This window comes from Lepisma saccharinum, chromosome 24, assembly GCF_977018435.1.
Source record: "Lepisma saccharinum chromosome 24, izLepSacc3.1, whole genome shotgun sequence".
Taxonomy (NCBI): Eukaryota; Metazoa; Arthropoda; class Insecta; order Zygentoma; family Lepismatidae; genus Lepisma; species Lepisma saccharinum.
The window spans coordinates 37472092-37493446 of record NC_139252.1 but is presented as its reverse complement, the minus strand read 5'-3'; the positions used below and the strand labels follow the sequence as shown (position 1 = coordinate 37493446).

The following is a 21355-nucleotide window of genomic DNA, read 5'->3' as shown; positions in this document are numbered from 1 at the left end:
TTTTGTTGTATATAGAGTTCTTTTCATTTCGTTAGGAACCAATATAGTTAAAAATGTCATTTTCCTTTCATGAAACCCTTGAAAATTAATTTTAATGCTCTTTAGATTGTCTTCGTATTCTATGTAAACTACAACCTAATGTAATCTACGCGTAGATTACGTGTATACAACGCATGTAGACGTAAACTTATAGTCTACGGCACATCACAGCTAATGTCACAAGAAATAACAGTCTGTATTACAGAAGATAATGTAATGATGCAGAAGTAACAGTTACCTTACACAGAAGATTACACATGAAGAAATAACGATTTATGAACAAGGTCCGCGATACGAAACATTTCACACAACCGTCTCTTCTCCGTCCTCCATTGGGACTCTCGAGTGTTGCCAGGTCCTATTCGAAAATCTTTTCTGTTTTACGTCTACAATATTACTAACACTGAGAAGTACGTATGATCTATCTGGTTATAACTAACAGGAAGGTTGCGCGACTGTGATGTCTGAGGTAACCGTTATGCTCAATATTCGGGCTGTAATACGACTTCCTGGACTACATTCTTGCAGGCTAACGAAGCTCTGACACCTGGATCCACACCCAGTAGAATCCTCTGTGGAGCTTGCGTCTTGTCCATGTGCGTTTGTTCTTTCATCAACTTCATCATATCACGACTCATTTTCATCTTTAGCCAAACTGAGAGAGAAGCAAAGAAAAATATACGAAATAAATCAACAACCTACCATAATTTTCACAAAGTGGTTTGAGAAATCAACGTTAAGTAACTAAAACTGGAAAATTTAATGGTAACGCTGAAAGCGTACTGCAGCTTGGCGCGATGTGGATCACCGCAATTTATTTTGCCAAAACTAAAGTTTGGCATTTTTAAAGCGCAAAAATAAATTGGCCAGAGGTAAATCCTGAACTGCCAGTTCACTCGTGTGGGTGACTGTGACCGATTTTGCACGCGCGTGCTCATGATGTTTTATGTGCTTTAAAGCACGTACCATGTGGAAACAAAAGGGATGCAAGGGGAGGGAGGATAAGAAGTATGACCAGCATTAGGCAATTAATTGGTGCAACACATAGCATAATTCACAAGCCTTCCAAGTGTGGCAAACCACGATAATGCACAGGACAAACAGAGATCACTCATATTATGCAAAGCTTTGTTTCACGTCCTTCTATTCGACTAATTTTAGCTCTATGACACTAGTTGTTTTACAGATATCATCAGTATAAAAACCTTTATTAAAGTTTTCGCTTTTTATACAGATCTTTTCAATATTTCAAATTGATTTTTTAATGATATTTTTTTGTTTTCTTGTAGGGAGGTATTTTGATGTCTTTTTTAAAACTATATTTCTCTGCCTTAAATTTTCTAACTTTCCTTGTATTTAGATGCCTACTTCCTTACTTTCAGTTTCAACAGCGTAACGTGGGGTAAACTTTCGGAGGTGTCAGAACATGAACAAAGTTCTTGCTCTCTTTTCCACAACAAAGGCTATCATCGTTAAACGCAACAATTGAGGTCTGCTGTGTTGATTTATCTGCCCGTTTCCTCGGTTCAATATTTAAGTATTCCAAGTTTCTCATTTTTAGTGCAAATAGTAGTATTATTAAAGTTATTACCAGTATATAAACGGATAATTCACAAAAGGAATATTAAGAAGAAAAAATGCAATAACATGCCACCGCTTAGATTTTTTAATTTTAAAAATGCTTTCTATATTGTAATTTATCTCTTCTATGGGTATATCATTACATCATCATCATCAATATTAGGACCTCCCCGATGGCGCAGTGGTAGCGTCGTCGCCTTGTAATCAAGGGGTCCAGGGTTCGATGCCCGGTGGAGGCACATAGTGGTTCGGATCCCACTTTAAACTCTAGGTCCAGTCCCGATTAGCCTTACTGTGCATAAAGGGGACTTAAAACACCAACCCAATCAATCAATTATCATGAATATTCTATTATGAATAAATGATAAATGTTTGTATGCAGATATTTAAACCCAGTTAATGGTAGCATGGGATTTTAACATCGTCTCTACACTCTGAAATTTTTGGGAGTACAGCAGTGATTAATGCCTTTAAATCCATCCATTTATCAGTATCTACAGGTCAGTAAGTGACATGGAACGTTCTACCAAAACACAGTTAACAAGTTTGTGCAATTATAGACAATGAACAATGTTCAACAATGACCATCACCGAAAATAGATACTGAACGTTGATTCCTTGGTTCACGGGTGAACAAATTTGCATGCACACGCAGGAATATCGGGATAAATACAGGATAACAAGGATACTTGAACTAGCTGACACTTCCATGAATATGAATACCAGCTCCAAGGAGACAGACGAGTGGACATTGCCAGGATAGCAGTCCTTCACAAAAGAATCCGACTTTGTTTAACGAGCATTTGTATCAACTGGCAACAGCGAGGGCAATAAATGTTGGGCGAAGGATAGAGGAGGAGGGGGTGATGTAACATGCCAACAATGAAACAAACGAGCAACAGAGAGACACAAAGAAGAGCTGATTGCGGAATGGGCCAGGCCACTAGTTGGAGAGGAAGGCAACAATGGAAAAATGATTGAGTCCTTTTTGAGGATAAATTTTGTGGAAAGGTTCCAGCAGTGCGTTGTGGCAACTCACGCAGGGTAAAGTGCATATTCTCGTTAGCTTTTCTCTGTAATACATATATGCAGTAGTACATCACACATCGCGAAACCGTAACTAAAATACAATATTTTGCTGCTAAGAATGAACACAAATTCTCTATTTACTGAAACAAATAAACTAATATGATGTGTGCACTTTTTACATTAAGTACAATATGTAGTTTGTAACAAGTTTCTCTCTATAGTTTCCTTAGTATTATGTAATTACCTTTGCCATCTAGTGGCGGAATCCTCAGTTACAATATTTTGAAAGTGATTAGTGCCAAATGTTTTCATAGTTCTATGTCTCCAAATTTCTTTATCATGTGATATGAATGATAGCACACATACACTCTGTCCCGGGAATATGTGGAGCAAACAAACAAAAAAAAGTCCTCTGCGGCAGAGGGATTGACCAATCAACGTGTGAGAGAGAAAGGGATTGTGACTGCAGCAACAAGTAGTTTTGCACTGCTTTGCTCGGTCCACTTGCTTTCTCGCTTTTTTTTAGCTGTTATGCGTGACGTTGCCCCACAGATTACTTGGACAGACCTTTCCATATCCTAGACATTAATGTGTGATCTGTGACATCCTCGTCATCTAAAACATCATATACTTCCACAGTCGTTTAAAAAACGAACGAAAAATATTGCTTGTTTGCAAAGGTTTAAAAAACGGACAGCAGATGGAAACCGTTTTCTAACCCTTTCCAACAACTTTATATTCTAATTTCAAGTAGTGGGTAAACTGCCATTATGAAGTCGTTAATACTTCTCTACATAAACTGTGTAAACAATGAGCATGGAATAGTCAGTACTACACTTTGCAATGGATATTTACATCGACGGACATATATATCGCATAAATTTTTGTGCAGTCCCTACATTTACTGTTTTATCATACTTGTGTTGTTCTTTCCAGATGTAAACCAAAGCGGAACTATAGAGAAGAAGGACTTCGAGCTAGCAATTGATGTAAGTAGTCTTCTTTTCCTATTGCAGTTCTTTTGTTAATATTTAGGTCAGCTGATTGGCTACTCGGGAGCGAAACAACAGAAATGAGTCAAATCTAGGTCCGTGGACATAAGTGTGGCATTTACTATTTGGTACGGTCAATAAATAACCGAATTATTGCCGTGAAAAAGCTAAATAAAGTGACGGAGCGATGAAACGTACGGAATATGTAGGCCAGGATGGGGTACGCTACATGTCTGCGACGAGACGATTTCCAGATCGCGTCACTAGGTGGCAGCACTGGCAGGAAAGGGGAGGTTGTTTATGTGCAATTGGCCTCGAAGGCGCCAGTCAGTCATTCAGTGAGGTGAGTCATGGCGTCAGTGTCAGGTGCCACAAAGCAGGCGCGATCCATGATACAGTTTTTGACGGTTTCTTGGAGCGCATTGTGGCAATGGATGAGATCTTGCTCACTCCCTGCTGTCGCGTTTACTCTTTGGCGTATAGCGGCTGAGCAACATCTCATCCATTGCCACAATGCGTACAGGAAACCGTCAAAAACTGTATCATGGTTCGCGCCTCCTTTGTGGCACCTGACTCTGACGCCATGACTCATCTCAATGAATGACTGACTGGCGCCTTGGAACCAAATTACACATTATAATCCTGTACGTCTCTTATTTCCCCTTTATAAATAATATAGAAGTGAGACGTGGATTATATTATCGGCGCAGTGGAAGTTAATTATCATTCAGTAGGTAATTAAACTATTTAATGTAAAGCTTAATATTCATTCAACCATAATATTTATTAACAAATCATATTATACTTTCCACATTTATATATGTATCACAAGGTTCATACACAACCCATCTAAACACCGAAGAACAACATTTTAGTTTATTCAACAATAATAACCATGTATAATCTCCCCATTAAATTGTATCAGTCAGTCTAATTAAATCGTCAAAAGTCAGTACGTAACGGCTATACGAGTCAACTGCAACCCCACCCAAAACCCCCACAACCTACATGACTCGGAGCAATCTACCCTTAAAAAATTAAATTTCTTCTTTAGCATTTTCAAGAGGTCGAGATAACTATATAAACGTTAGGCAAATTCAACCAGGTCATGCAGGCCCAAAAAGGGTAATAAACGGAAAAACAGTATACTCAGCCTGTGTCCAGTTACTCCTACGTCTCCCCCAGTGGGCAAGGATCTGCCACGACAAACTCCTCGCTCACCCAGCGTAGAAGCCTAGCCAATCGCATACCCTACCTTAGTCACATGTATATTGCGTCTTCAATACGTCACCAATGAGTTATCGTACACTATACAACATACACAACATCTTTTCCCTGCCAGTGCTACCACCTAGCGACGCGGTCTGCAACTCTTCTCGCAGACATGTGGCGTACCCCAGCCTGGCCTACATATCCCGTAAGTTTCATCGCTTTTTCACGGCATTAATCCGGTTATTTATTGACCGTACGAAATACAAAAGGGCTTTAGGTTATACATTACATAATCTGTAGCGTAACAATGGTTCTCCGAAACTGAAAAGTGGCAATAGTTTACCAGGCAAAAGGGCAAAAATGATAACCATTAATTTCTGTGACTTCCTCACGGCAGAACTATGTATTACATTAGGTCTGTGTCACAGCATGGTGTTCAACGAATATTTCACTCCCTGTGAGTGTTTGTGTTATCTGCATCCCCAGTGTGCGAATTAACGGTGGGGGTGGGGGTGGGGGGATTCCCCCCACAAAAAATTATCCCCAGCAAGATATATTTTTAACCCTACAAGGGATGTTTTTATCTCCTCTCAAACAAAATGGAATTGAAAGTAGACAGTATACAAACAGAACTGAAAAATCATTCGTGTCCATTAATTTTCTAGTCATCAAAGATTTCCATACCGAAAGGTATGCAGCCTTGTTGATTGAAGGAGGACCATTCTGCAACTGACCAAAAACTTATAGGTGGTTAAATGGACATTAAGTTTGAACCTGGTAATGGAAATTTTGATAAATTTTCTGTGTTTCTAGTTCGATAGCTCTTTTTGTGTACGGGTTTGAGTTTTCTTAGCAAAGCATGTAAAATCTGTGTTTCTAAATTACGTCATAAGTAAGACCAAAGTTAGAACAAATTTTCTAAGGTACTTGGAACCGCAATGCAATACTTTAGGTTACTGGATGGTAGCATACAAATTTGCACACCCCAAAAAATAACTTCCCAAAATGAAATTACAAATATCCAACTGAGTGGGTCAATGGCGCCAGCAGAAGGTGCCCTTGCACCCCCCCCCCCCCCCCAGCCTGAGTTATCTTGAAAAAGTTCATGTAATTCGAGTAATTCGAATGATAACTAGAGAATGTTTACGCACGAGACAGAATCATGTTGACTGCCGTAACTAAGGGTGTGCAGGACGGAAAAAGAGTTTGGTCAGGATGAAATTTGGAAGGAAATACATGTATTAATAATTCTGATGTTCGGGACTGAAACAAATTCTCCCGATCAGGTCAAAAAAAAATTTCTGGACGGGAAATTTTCCAAATTTACCAATGTGGTCAAATCTCGAATTGTCCACACAATTTCCTCTTCAAGTGATTGTTCTTGCATTTTTGGAATAAAAACTGCTTATTTCAAGAAATTTGAGAAATTTATGGTGCAGAAAATATCAAGAATTAACCTCTTTTAAAAAAGATCCGTTGGAATTTCTCTGCTGTTAGGGATTACGAAAGTCGCGATCTGATGTCGAATATTCACACCCCGTCAATTTCAATTATTACCTTCTCTGCAGTACCCTTCTTCATGTAGAAACATGGATCAGATATACTATGAAGGACTGTAGATTAAGTGATATCTGATTGATATCTGTGCATTGTAAAAAAGCAAAAAAAGCAAAGATGTGTTAAAGAAAGTGATAAGTGTTTATAGAAAGGAAGTAAGTTAAATCCAGTTTCTATCTAGATTGTAGACTTGAGTCTTAACTTGTATACAGCGCCAAAGTATTTTAAATTCAATTTGAATTTTATGATATGTAAAGTAATGATGATAATAATAATAATAAGAAAAACAATAACAATACACGTTTCTATGACTGAAGGGAAGATATGAAATCTTACTATGCCCCCCTGAGAAAAACTCCCCACCCCCAAAGCAAAAAGTTTAATTCGCACAGTTCATTTTAAATACATATTCTAGGATTTCGAAATAAGAACTACTTCTATTTTGCCTTTGGTCAATTTATCTAAGTTAGAAAGATATGTTCGGCATAGGAACAATTCATTTTCGTTTTTTACCTCTCGTAATTTCTTATTTTCATTTAAAAACTAATTTTTTCTATGCAAACTTTATTGATTTATTGTGTAGTACATTTCAACTTATTAAATTTTGAAAGTTATTGTAAAAGTTTTCGATAAAATTATTTTAGGTAGTGATCATTGCTGTAAAATCTCTGAATTACTATTACATCATCATGAAAATTGTCTAAAAATTATTAGCACACAATATGCTGCCATCTATGAAGTATTATTTCCAGTTTCACAAAATTATAATAATAAATATAATTGATAATTTTCCATCCTTTTTCTTTTTCAAGAAAAGTTGTTGGAATATGTAAAAATGTGTGTTACGAAAAAATTGATTAAATTAAAGCAATTTGATTGGACATTAGTTTATATTTTCTGTACGTTTATAGTTTTCTGGAAGGGCAATGTCTTTGTTGTTATATTTCAAAATTTATTCATGATTGAGTACTACGCATACAGCCTATACAGGGTGTTGCAAAATAGTGTTTGCGTTATCTGCATCCCTTTGTGACCCTTGGCTCCATCATATTGTGCAATCCTAGCAATTTATGATTCTTCTTCTCCATCATCAAATCTTCGTTCTCAAATTCTCATCAATATTTACTAATATTTATCGTCCTCAAATCGTAACAATCATCATCTAACCTTAGTTGTCTAATCTTCAACATCATCATCCTCAAATCCAGGGTGCTCCATTTAATGTTTCCCATTTTCAAAATACTATAACTGAGTTATTGTACAAAGAAATTACATGAAATGAACAAAGGCATATAGTCTTGGATTTACAGTTCAGACTTTTTTTTTTTTTTTTTAATATTACGTCCTTGAGATGCCCTTTATTAGTATCAATGCATTGTTGCAATCTTCCTTGTACACTCGCTGCAGTGCGTCTGCGCGTAACATCAGCAATTTCCTCACGAATAGCATTTTTGAGGCTGTTGAGATCAGGGAAGGTACGAGGGTAGACCTTTAGATAACCCCACAAGAAGAAGTCTGGTGCAGTGAGTTCGGGGAAACGGAGGGCCACTGAATGCCAGCTAACCTGGAGAGAAGTCGCCCGGGGAAAGCTGTACGTAGCGTGTTCATCGACAGACGTGCTGTATGTGCTGTGGCTCCGTCGTGTTGAAACCAGTTACGACGTGCCACCTCAGGCAGGAAGAAGGTTGCTTGCATGGTGCTGTAAGGTTGGGAGTTGACGGTCACTGCAACACCATTATCGTCATCGAGAAAGTAGGTGCCGATAATCCCCTGCGCTGCAATGGAACACCAGACTACAACCTCAGGACTGTGTAGTGGCTGCTTGAAAATGTTGCATGGATTTGAATCAGCCCAATATCGAAAGTTCTGCTTATTTATTTATTTATTTATTTGTCATCTACAGAGAAAGGATATCTCCAATTACAGAGGCGTTAATAAAATTATAAATAAAGTAAATATGAATATAAGTGAGATTAAATAGCATACATACATATCACATAGATATAACTATAACAAAAGTATTCTTAATAATGCAGAGTAATGATGCGCTCGCACAAATATACATATATATACACATACAAGACATACATATACACACATACATAAATAAATTATCCATAAATACACAACCAATATTATCATTAGAGAACAAATAAACACATTTCACATGAATACATAAGCAGATTAGATATGTTCAGAATAAATCTATCCATAATAGGATAGAAACAATAATGAAATAATATCATACAAATGTTAATGGACACATATCCATAAGCTCATCCACATACATATATTTACATTATACGTACACACACACACACACATATTTATCAGTGGCGTAGCATGGACATTTCGGGTGGGAACGCCAAGTCCGAAGGAAGAGTCGGCCCTTTCTTGCTTAATAATTTACTTATGGTATTAGTCGCCACAGGTATTATTTGCCTGAAGTAAGCTGGGTTTTCAATAAAACATCATCATTGCATGTTTTAGCTAGAAAATTAGACGCCTCACTATGCCACAGATGTTTTGAACTCTGGTGTTCTATATCTTTTTTTATATCTCTCTGCATGACGCAAGTCATTAAAAACCTACCTGAATCACAAGCGCCTCTGCACAACAGTAGACGTCATTGTTGTGGCCGATCCAACTACTCATTGATTTGGTTTATTTTACTTCGCTTTCCTACCACTTTTGGTTAATTGCGAATATGAATATGAGTGATGATATTGATGAAGGGACACTGACAAAGAACACCCGTGCTCACGCCGGGATTCGAAATAGGGACCTCTGTCGTCTTGGCGCACTGTGCAAAGCAGAGTGGATGATCCAAATATCGTACACTCTACTGACGTAACAGTGCCGATTAGTAATTCAGACCACTGTTTATTACATCTTGAGAATGCTGATAAACATTTTAAAATAATTTTCTCCAGAGACCATTCGATGTTAAGAGTTTTCAAATGAATGCTGAACATTTCCATTGACACAATATTAAGTAGTTAGATAATAACGAAAAAATACAATAAAAAAATAATAGTTTTGCGGGTTAAGTGGTAGAGCAGCCACAGGCTGAATTTCTACCACGAGGACTTCACCAACTTATTTGACAAAAACTGTGTTGATCTTTTAGTTTCTAATACACATCGCTGTTCGTGCGATAAATTATACAATGCAGTGGCCATTAAGAAGCAGTATATTTGAGATTGGTAAAGTGACGTCAGTCAATATTGCGTATTGTAGCATCACATAGCACGAGTTGCATGAGCGCGAAGAGCGAAGAACCGGGTAGGAATTCTGCCGCTGTCGTCTGCTTCAGAAGGCAGGAAGGGTCACATGAACCAATCACGGTAGACTTCTCTTACGCCAGCGTAAGAGAGCCCATTTACGCGCGTGCTGTAGAAATGGAAGCTTTCCCTCCATAAAGGCAGCAAGGAATATAGGAGTCCTGTACGCCGAACCTGCTAGGCGTCCGGCCGGGAAAGGCATTGAAAAGAGATGCTAGAACGAGTGTTGAGAGTGGAGCGTTGCAAGCGGATCGCGAAAAATAGCCATTATAATGCCATGAAGGTCAAACATATATGAAATTAGTCACGTTTTACTTTACAATCATAGCATTTAAGCATTTTTGAAATTTTAAATCTGGGAACGCCGGGTGTACGGGCGTACTATAACGCTACGCCACTGATATTTATGTGGATATAGGGATACACATAGAACATATTCTACAGTAAATAATAAATACAATAAATAATCAACCATTTGTGAAAGTATATCTGTCAAGTATGGCTCTTATAGCATTTTTATATTCCAAAATGTTAAGATTAAAGTCAATATTTGGATTTGTGGATGTTATTCTATTATACATACTAGTCATTCTAATTAGTGGTGATTGTTTATACTTTTCGGTTTTAGGGACATTATATAGCAATAAATTTCTAATTCTTAAATTACATGTGCTAGCATTGAAACATATTTGGTGAAGAAACTCTCTATTATCCAACAACCCAGTTATAATTTTATAAAGAAATATCTGTTGTCCTAATTATCTTCTGTTGCTGAGTGTCATAAATGAGAATTCCTTCAGTAAAAGGACATATGAAACTCTGTTTGCGTATGCAGACATGTTGTACCTCTTGTAATATAGATATCTCAAAAACTTTTTTTTGCACTTGTTCTATTTGTTTTATGTGGGTTTTGTAAAGTGGCGACCAAACAATAGATGCATATTCTAGTTTGCTTCTAACTAAGGCACTATACAGAAGCTTAGTAGAAGTAGTACTGCTAAAATTGAGACAGTTTCCTATTAGTAAACCCAAAGATCTATACGCACTATTTATTACATGAGATATATGTTCATGAAACGCTAGCTTACAATCAATTATTACTCCCAGATCTTTAATACTTTTCACTTGTTTCAGTTTTCCTGATTAATGAAGTACTCATAATATGTGGTATGTTCTCTGTTTGATATTATCATAAAACAGCATTTCTTGATATTGAGTCTTATATAAGCTGTTTATATCTCTTTGTAAATTAATAACATCCTGCGGCTCTTTATTTGTTTATATAACTTTACATCATCTGCATACATTAAACAATTTGAATGTTTAACATGTAACGGTAAGTCATTAATGAAAAGAATGAAAAACAATGGTCCTAAGTTGGATCCTTGAGGTACCCCTGACTGTGAAGTATACATATGTGACTTGACATTTTTATATGCTACATGCTGTTTCCTATTATTCAAGTACGAGTCAATAGGGGACAAAAAAATATGTGTCAACCCAAAGCTTGAAAGTTTATTCAACAAGACATCATGATTAATTTTATCAAATGCTTTAGAGAAATCAGTGTAAATTACATGCATACTTGAACGATCATGCAATGTATTGTGTGCATGTTGGACCAAATTAATTAGATTTGTTGTTGTCGACCTACCAGTAAAAAATCCATGTTGACTTTCACTTATATAACTCTTTACATGATTATATATTCGCATATATGTATATAATATTTTCAAACACTTTTGCTGGGGCTCATAAATTTGCAATAGGTGTATAGTTTTAACTGCCGATAAATGCCGCACCCTCGTGCCCTCCCTCATCTTAACAGCCTAACAAATGCGATTCGTAATATTAAAAAAAATGAAGTCTAATTTGTAAATCCAAGCCTATAACGTGCATGACATAGTTCATTTCATGTAATTTCTTTATACAATATGGTATTTTGAAAATGGGAAGCGTTAAATGCCGCACCATGTACCAACCTTTAAACTTCATTTTCAAATCCTCGACGTAAACCTGTCCTCGATACCAACCTATGATCTTCGCCAACATCATCCTCACCTTCATTCATGTAACTCTAGGTCTTTTTTTTTTCGTCTTTGATCTAGCTGTCTCTCTTAATATGCCTTCACGAATCCTGTTCTATGCTTTTGTCTATGCAAGTCCTAACCAACGTGATCGTTGAGTCTAATGCAATGAACCATTTTGACATACGCACACAATTATGTTGTGTAATTCATGAAATGTTTTCTTCAATATGTCACGTGATTGTCTCATTTATTATTTTTTTTAATTACACTCTTTTATTGTTAAAATATTTTGTCATTGGATGTAAAGTTGATAATTAGATTCATGACACGAGATGGGGGTTACATCAAGATATCTGTTTTGAGTCATGGAAATTTAATTATTAAATTTAGAAATCAATAGAATTTTAGAATGCTACCACATTTTAACGTGTCTAACAAAGAAAACTACAGGTTGCCTTTTTATTCATCCAGAAATATCCAGGGTCGCAGTTTAATTTATTGTGCATTTAGAAAAAAATGCATTAAAGATAGGGAATAATATTTCCTTTCGAAATTCTCTTCAAATTTGGGCACATCTAGTCAGTAACTCTTGGCAAAATGTTGGTTCATTTTTTAACGAGTAGTTAACTGGTAAAACGAAAGATTAAAATTTATATTTAAAAAATTGATGTCGAATTTTATAAATTACTTTTGGCCACGAGTTTTAATTAACGGGAAAATATCTTGTTTGTGCTTCCTGTGGAAACAGGGTTTGAACTTTTAGAATCACATTCCTGAAAAATTCTTATTCATCTCTCCAGACGCGGCAATTAGTTTAGATAACGTCTGTTTGCATAAGTTTACAGAGGACGCTGCTGACGTAGGGGAAGGCGAATGAGTTATGTTGCTAAACAGCTCCAACGGTTCGGATGCTGGGAGATCTGAGAAGCTGAATTAATCAACTGCAAATACTGACTTCGTTCAAATAAAATTTTCTGTAAACGCCTGAGGCAATCCTTACTCTTGGCTAAATAGGAGAAACTTCGTAGCGAGGTTGTCAGTGTTTATCAAGCTGGTCTTCTATCTCTGTTTTTTTTTTTTTTTTTGCCCCTTCCACAGTTTGGTAAAGATAGATTTTCGGTTCCTCTTAGAAGGAGATTGAGATGTTGATTACCAGATGGTCTCAATAGTACTTTATTTTTAATTTCTGTACTGATTTTTCTCTACCTGCACACAGGACGTGAAAATGTTCTAATCTCAGCACTCTTTCAGTGTTTAATGGCTTCCCCGATGGAGTCGCGGTAACGTCGTCGCCTTGTAATCAAGGGGTCCCTGGTCCGATACCCGGTGGAGGCACGTACTGGTTCGGATCTAGGGATGGACGATATCGAAAATTCGCGATAAATCGTCAAAGACGATACGATATTTTTCCGTATCGTGATATCGGCGATATATCGTCTTCACGATATATATCGCGAAACATCGTGACGATACATCGCTGACACGATATATATCGCTAAAATATCGTGACGATATATCGCCAACACGATATATATTGCCAAGTATCGTGACGATATATCGACGACACGATATACATATTGCCAAATATCGTGACGATATATTTACGACACGATATACATATCGCCAAATATCGTGACGATATATCGACGACACGATATACATATCGCCAAATACCGTGACGATATATCGGCTACTTCATAGCCTGGACGATATTTTTCAATATCGCGATACATCGCTGACACGATATATATCGCTAAAATATCGTGACGATATATTTTCAACACGATGTATATTGCCAAGTATCGTGACGATATATCGCAGACACGATAGATATCGCCAAAGCGTGACGATATATCGACGACACGATATACATATCGCCAAATATCGTGACGATATATCGACTACTTGATATCGCCTGGACGATATTTTTTTCAATATCACGATATATCGTCTAACACTATTCGGATCTCACTTTAAACTGTAGGTTCAGTCCCGATTAACCTATCTGTGCATAAAGTAGACTTAAAACAAAATAACTCATAGTCTTTAATATGTCCATGAATGTTAGCAACTTACTCTATCCCAAGAATGTCTGGAACAAGGCCGCACACAAGGTCAGAGAAGGGGAGAGAACGAGTGTGCGGATCTGAAGCTGTACACGCTGCTGTAAAGGCCTGTAACTGCAGTAGTTTATCCCCACCCAACAATCCCGTTTCCTTGAACGTCTTCACTGGTCGAGCCGTCTTGCGTCACTATTTACGCTGATACTTCTCTTCGTTCGCTTGCACAGAGATTCCCTAGACAGAGTATGGCTTTTTTTCATTATCATATCCACTAGGCCTCTCCGGTGGCGTAGTGGTAACGTGAAGGGGTCCCGGGTTCGATACACAAAACAGAACCTCAGCAACAAGATCGTTATTCATTGTCTAGTGCTTCTACGAAACATTGTCTGGGAGATTTGTGAAGCAAGGGCGCGCATAATGGTAGAGAACGGGAGAAAGTGGATGAGCATAGCAAAGCAGTGCGCGCTGCTGCAAACGACTTTGAGTTGTAACCGCATTTTCATGAACTCACTTGCCCTCTATGCGTTCGTTGGTCGAGCCCTACTTGCATAGATTCTCGGGACAGAGTGTACCATACTATAGCTCTTGTCCAGCGCGATAAGAAACACAGCAGCCCCTAGAACGAGGTGCGCGCAGCACCTCCTCCCGCGACTTCGTAACTCTTGGCTCCACCGCTGCTGTCTAGTTGGTCTGCGGTGTATTCCCCGCTCCTCACTTAACTTGTAGCCCACCCGCCGTAAGAAGAGACAAGAGCTTAAACATCGATAAATTGGTACCGAGCGCCATTAAGTGGTCGACTTTCGATTCAGTCCCTGGGTTCGAGTCCTGTTCCTGGACGTGAGTGTTCATTAATTAAATTCAATTAAATAATTTATCATCCCCATCCCCGCGACTAGCTCAAAGTGGCAGAGAAGAAACGCTAAATAACACAAATGACTCGTTCGTATTTTAACACTACGACAAACCTGCGATTTTAACACCAATCCCCTTGAATCTAGTACTAAAGTTCTCGGAATGGTAAGCAAAGAGCCCTACGACGCCAGGGGTCTCGGGTTCGAATCCCGGCCTCGGTATGGGTGTTCATTATGAAAGTCCCTTCATCAATTTCATCATATCAACACTCATTCTCATGCTCACCGCTCACGAGAAGATCCCCACAAACGAGGGGAAACGGGGAGCGGGGGTGACGGGAAGGACCGGTCCATTTGCAGATTTTAGGGGTAGCAGAAAGCCTTACGCTGCGGTTTTTCGAAGTGCGTGGGAGTTGATTTGCGTTAATTACGCAGAGCGTGTGTCCGCAGCAACCGTTTGCTGCTTTTCTTTCAGTGGCCAGACTACTTTTGTATTACTTATCCTGTGCATTATTTAGACTGCATTTCAAAGAATTTTGAAAAGATTATACGGCATTTGGTGAGCTTATAAATCACACACCCCTGTAAAACAATTTCACACCGTTTCCGTATAACTAATATTAGGCCTCATTATAGGCATATGTTTGAATATTCTAATATTTATTCACTATGCCCGCAATATTATACGGATGTGAAACTCGGTCTCTTACTTTAAAATAATAACATAATTTGACATTCTGCAAGACATTCTGCCTTGGAGTTGTTTCTTCCAGGCCTAAAGTCAGGAAACCGTTTTTGTAAGGTAAGTCGTTACTAAAATCACATCTGCGTTTCGGCATGGTTCAGATCTCTGAGCCACAGAACTTCACTTCTCCACTGCCATGTAACAACTAAGAGTACAGCAGTTAAAAACTATTTTATTTCTGAATTCTGATGTGAAACTCAAATAAGCTGCGGCGTATCGCACGCATATTCTTACCTATTGTTAGAAACTTGCTGATCACCATGAACCGCGGTAGATATCACAAGTGCTTTGAAATCAAAACCTTACGCAACGAGAACATTTTTTCTTTGTTGGAAGAAACATTTCTTGGCTTTGCGCTTGCAACTGAGAGTGTCGCATTTCTTTACTTCGAAATTGAAGGCGGAAATAATATTAACAATTATTATTAAATAACATTTTGTTACTAATCTTGAAGTTAAGCAGTTGCCTTTATTCCAGAAAAGAGAACATTCCTAAATTTTCCTAAAAATCTGGCCGGACCATTTTTTGGACTCCAAAAGAGGATTAGTCCAGGTAAAATAGGGCGTCTGGTAACCCTAAACGACTTGTATCGCTGCATCGTTTACAGCGAGCCCACATATGTTTCTCACTCAGGGTGCACTCCCCCAAACCTAATAGTCGCTACGTCACTGCACTTCCGTTGGGGATCATCTCCTGAGCGGTGAGCTGTAGTTACTTCCATTTTGTGAGGAGGAGTTTCCATATTTGCTTGAATTCTACACTGGTTTTAGCAAAAGAATATCAGGTTTGATCGTGCTCCATTAGGCTAGAGCAAATTGATTTCTTCTTTACTTCTTGTACAGTAAAACTTCTCCTAATGGACACCTCTGAATAACGGACACCTTTAAATTACGGACATTTTTAAATTCCCCGGCAGAAATACATGGGGTTTTAATGGCCAAATTACATCTCAATAACGGACAATCTTAACGGACGCGGACACTGAAAACTACCTCCCCAACTCAAATAAAACATCTTAATAACGGACAGCCTGAAAGAAACGGTCGCAATTCCTGGAATTCGATACAACAATGGCCAGTATTTCGAACTAGCGCGCATTGTTTCATGTTACACCGAACGTATTTCTTTGCATCTGAACTTGAAGCACATATTGGAAAGACAATTGTTAAGATTCAGAAAAATATAGATGACTAATTTGGACAATCTAGGTCTGGCCAGAAATATTTAGAGCCTATTGGGGAGGGGGGTAACCATAGCCCGGTATATACACTATGTGGAAGAAAGTCATTGGACACCACATGTCAGCGGATACCATCAGTTTTCTTGCAATCAACAGGAGGTCGGTCCGCCTTTGGCAGCGATAACAGCAACTACACGTCGTGGTAAACTGGCCACAAGGTCGTGTAGTACACTGAGTGGGATATTCCGCCATTCCTCCTGCATTACAGTCACCAACCCTGGAAGTGTAGAAGGGCGAGGCGATCTCGACCTCAGTTGGAGCTCCAGTTTGTCCCATAGATGTTCGATAGGGTTGAGGTCAGGGCTCTGAGCAGGCCAATCTAGTCGGGTGACATTATTTTCTGCCATACCACTCCATGGTAGCCCTGGAAACATGACAAGACACATTATCATCCTGGAACACACATTCTTCGTTTCCATAGAAACGCCGCAACGTGGGGAGCATGGAGTTGTCGAGAATATCTCGGTAGGACGCAGACGTCAAGTGGCCATACACCAGTACCAGTGGACCCACGCTATGCCAGCTGAAACAACCCCAAAACGTTATGCCGCCTCCACCATATTTCACTGTGGGCACTACACACTCGGGTAACAGACGTTCTCCGGGTAATCGCCATACACACACTCTCCCATCTGATCGAAACAAACAGTGTGAAGCGTGATTCATCGCTCCATAGGACCTTCTGCCATTGCTCCACCGTCCAGTTTCTCCGCTCTTTACACCAGCGTAGTCTATGCCGTTTCTTGCTTTTGTTATCAGGTGTTTGTGGGCAGCGGCTCGACCATGATAACCGAGCGCATGGGCCTCCTTGCGAAGTGTCTTGGTCGAAACAGTCAAATTGGTCGCACTTTGAAACACTTCTGCAATCGAATGCATCGGACGGGTCCCGTTTATCCGAATCTCTCTCTTCAGCACTCTCCTGTCCCGGTCGTCCAATTTCGTGGGTTTCCACTTTGTGGTGCATTGCTGCAGTGTCCCTTTTCCTTCCACTTCTTGATGACAAAGGCTACAGTTGATTTAGGGACCTGTCGGGCATCAGTTATGCTACGTATACTCATGTTTGATATTATCATAAAACAGCATTTCTTGATGTTGAGTTTAAGGTTACTTTTAACATTCCACTCATATAAGCTCTTTATATCTGTTTGTAAATTAATAATATCCTGCGGCTCATTAATTTGTTTATATAACTTTACGTCAGCCGAGTATCTCGTTGCACGCATTAATGTCGCCACAGCGACGATGGCAGACACCACGGGGTTGTTTGCTCGCACTAGAAAATCGTTGATTCGGCGTTGTCATCTCTGCGTGGAAGTTAATGGCAGACAGTTTGAACATCGTCTGTGATGTGGTTCCCTCGGCACCTCCACTCTGTACACAGTGAACATGTCGACACATATGCAACCTAGCGCACCACCACCACAATCTTTGTTTTTCTACGTAATGGTGATGTCCACTACGGATATTCGCTTTCTTCTTGGTTGTCAGTCTCCACATATCATTTTCCGTGGATAACAGATCTCACTAAACCCTTCCCTACCCCCATGACTTCAACAGCCCCATTCGCTTCCTTTGGGGAATCCCTTCCGCATCAACTTCACACATCTGCCATGTGCTTTTTTGAATAGAGCATGCCGCATTTCTTTGTGGAACACCCTTCGCCGCGGTCATATGGTTGGCCATTGTGCCACTATTTCCTTGTAAACATAATTTTCCCACTTTTTCCCACTTCAATAACTCCGAATGGGTGCTGTTTTCGGCATTTCGTCACATGAACTTTTGTGTTTATTTTCACTTGTAGATTAACCTCCTAAGCGTTGGAAACGAACTTTAGTAACACCCTGTCTATAATATTTTCAAACACTTTTGCTGGAGCACATAAAATTGCAATAGGTCTATAGTTTTAACTGTCGATAAATGCCGCATCCTCGTGCCCTCCCTCATCTTAACAGCATAACAAATGCGATTCGTAATATTAAAAAAAAATGAAGTCTAATTTGTAAATCCAAGCCTAGAACGTGCCTAACATTGTTCATTTCATGTAATTTCTTTATACAATATGGTATTTTGAAAATGGGAAGCGTTAAATGCCGCAAAATGTACCAAACTTTAACCTTCATTTTCAAATCCTCGACGTAAACCTGTTCTCGATACCAACCTATGATCTTCGCCAACATCATCCTCACCTTCATTCATGTAACTCTAGGTCTTTTTTTTTTCGTCTTTGATCTAGCTGTCTCTCTTAATATGCCTTCACGAATCCTGTTCTATGCTTTGGTCTATGCAAGTCCTAACCTACGTGATCGTTGGGTCTAATGCACTGAACCATTTTGACATACGCACACAATTATGTTGTGTAATTCATGAAATGTTTTCTTGAATATGTCGGGTGATTGTGTCTCATTTATTATTATTTTCTAATTACACTCTTTTATTGTTAAAATATTTTGGCATTGGATGTAAAGTTGATAATTAGATTAATGACACGAGATGGGGTTTACATCAAGATATCTGTTTTGAGTCATGGAAATTTAATTATTAAATTTAGAAATCAATACAATTTTAGAATGCTACCACATTTTAACGTGTCTAACAAAGAAAACTACAGTTTGCCTTTTTATTCATCCAGAAATATCCAGGGTCACAGTTTAATTCATTGTGCATTTAGAAAAAAAGGCATTAAAGATAGGGAATAATATTTCCTTTCGAAATTCTCTTCACATTTGGGCACATCTAGTCTTTCTTAGCAAAATGTTGGTTCATTTTTTAACGGGTAGTTAACTGGTAAAGCGAAAGATTAAAATTTATATTTAAAAAATTGATGTCGAATTTTATAAATGACTCTTGGCCACGAGTTTTAATTAACGGGAAAATATCTTGTTTGCGCTTCCTGTGGAAACAGGGTTTGAACTTTTAGAATCACATTCCTGAAAAATTCGTATTCATCTCTCCAGACGCGGCAATTAGTTCAGATAACGTCTGTTTGCATAAGTTTACAGAGGACGCTGCTGACGTAGGGGAAGGCGAATGAGTTATGTTGCTAAACAGCTCGAACGCTTCGGATGGTGGGAGATCTGAGAAGCTGAATTAATCAACTGCAAATACTGACTTCGTTCAAATAAAATTTTCGGGAAACGCCTGAGGCAATCCTTACTCTTGGCTAAATAGGAGAAACTTCGTAGCGAGGTTGTCAGTGTTTATCAAGCTGGTCTTCTATCTCTGTTTTTTTTTTGCCCCTTCCACGTTTTGGTAAAGATAGATTTTCTGTTCCTCTTAGAAGGAGATTGAGATGTTGATTACCAGATGGTCTCAATAGTATTTTATTTTTAATTTCTGTACTGATTTTTCTCTACCTGCACACGAGACGTGAAAATGTTCTAATGTTAGCACTCGTTCAGTGTTTGCCGGACTCTGTAGCCGAGTAGTTAGCAAATTGCGCTGCGACGCCAAGGGTTCCGTGTTCGAATCCCGCTCCGGCTTGGTTGTTTGTGAATGTCCATTCATCATTTCATCACTCATCCCCATCTTCGCAAATTAGCCAAGAGGCACAAAACGCGAAGTAAAATAAACTAAATCAACCAATCAATCAATCGTTTAGTGTTTGATGGCCTCCCCGATGGAGTAGCGGTAACGTCGTAGCCTTGTAATCAATCCGATACCCGGTGGAGGCACGAAGTGGTTCGGATCTAGGGATGGACGATATCGGAAATTTGATATCGCGATATATCGTCAAGAAAATATCGTCATAGACGATACGATACGATATTTTTCCGTATCGTGATATCGGCGATATATCGTCTCCACGATATATATCGCCAAATATCGTGACGATACATCGCTGACACGATATATATCTCTAAAATATCGTGACGATATTTCGCAGACACGATGTATATCTCCAAAACGTGACGATATATCGCCGACACAATATACATATTGCCAAATATCGTGATATATCGACGAAACGATATACATATCGCCATATATCGTGACGATATATCGACTACTTGATATCGCCTGGATGATATTTTTTCAATATCGCGATATATCATCTGGGCTATATATATATATATATATATATATATATATATATATATATATATATATATATATATATCGCCCAACACTATTTGGATCTCACTTTAAACTGTAGGTTCAGTCCCGATTAACCTATATGTGCATAAAGTGGACTTAAAACAAAATAACTCATAGTCTTTAATAATTCCATCTTACTCTATTCCAAGAATGTCTGGAACAAGGACAGAGAAGGGGAGAAAGCGAGTGTGCGGAGCTGAAGCTGTACACGCTGGTGTAAAGGCCTGCAACTTCAGTCGTTTTTTCCCCACCCCACAATCCCGTTCCCTTGAACGTCTTCACTGGTCTAGCCGTCTCGCGTCACTATTTACGCAGAGACTTGTCTTCGCTCGCTTGCACAGAGTTTCCCGGGACAGAGTAGATGTTTTTTTTTATTATCATATCCACTAGGCCTCTCCGGTGGCGTAGTGGTAACGTCAAGGGCTTCCGGGTTCGATACCCGGTGGAGGCACATAGTGGTTAGGAACTCACTTCACAGTCCAATTAACCTATCGGTGCATATAGTGGGCACGAAACAGAACCTCAGCAACAAGATCGTTATTCTTTGTCTAGTGGCTCTACAAAAACATTGTCTGGGAGATTTGTGAAGCAAGGGCGCGCGTAATGGTTAGAGAACGGGAGAAAGTGGGTGAGCGTA

General features: G+C 38.9%; 1 protein-coding gene across 2 annotated transcripts in view; it reads left to right on the top strand.

Annotated features, from left to right (window-relative positions):
* Scp2 (Sarcoplasmic calcium-binding protein 2) overlaps nucleotides 1-21355 on the top strand; it is a 411658-nt gene that overhangs the window by 330732 nt on the left and 59571 nt on the right. For both annotated transcript variants that reach the window (XM_083110730.1, XM_083110732.1), the window contains exon 3: nucleotides 3586-3638. In XM_083110730.1, the coding sequence (XP_082966856.1) occupies nucleotides 3586-3638 (53 nt within the window). The remainder of the gene's footprint in view (nucleotides 1-3585; nucleotides 3639-21355) is intronic.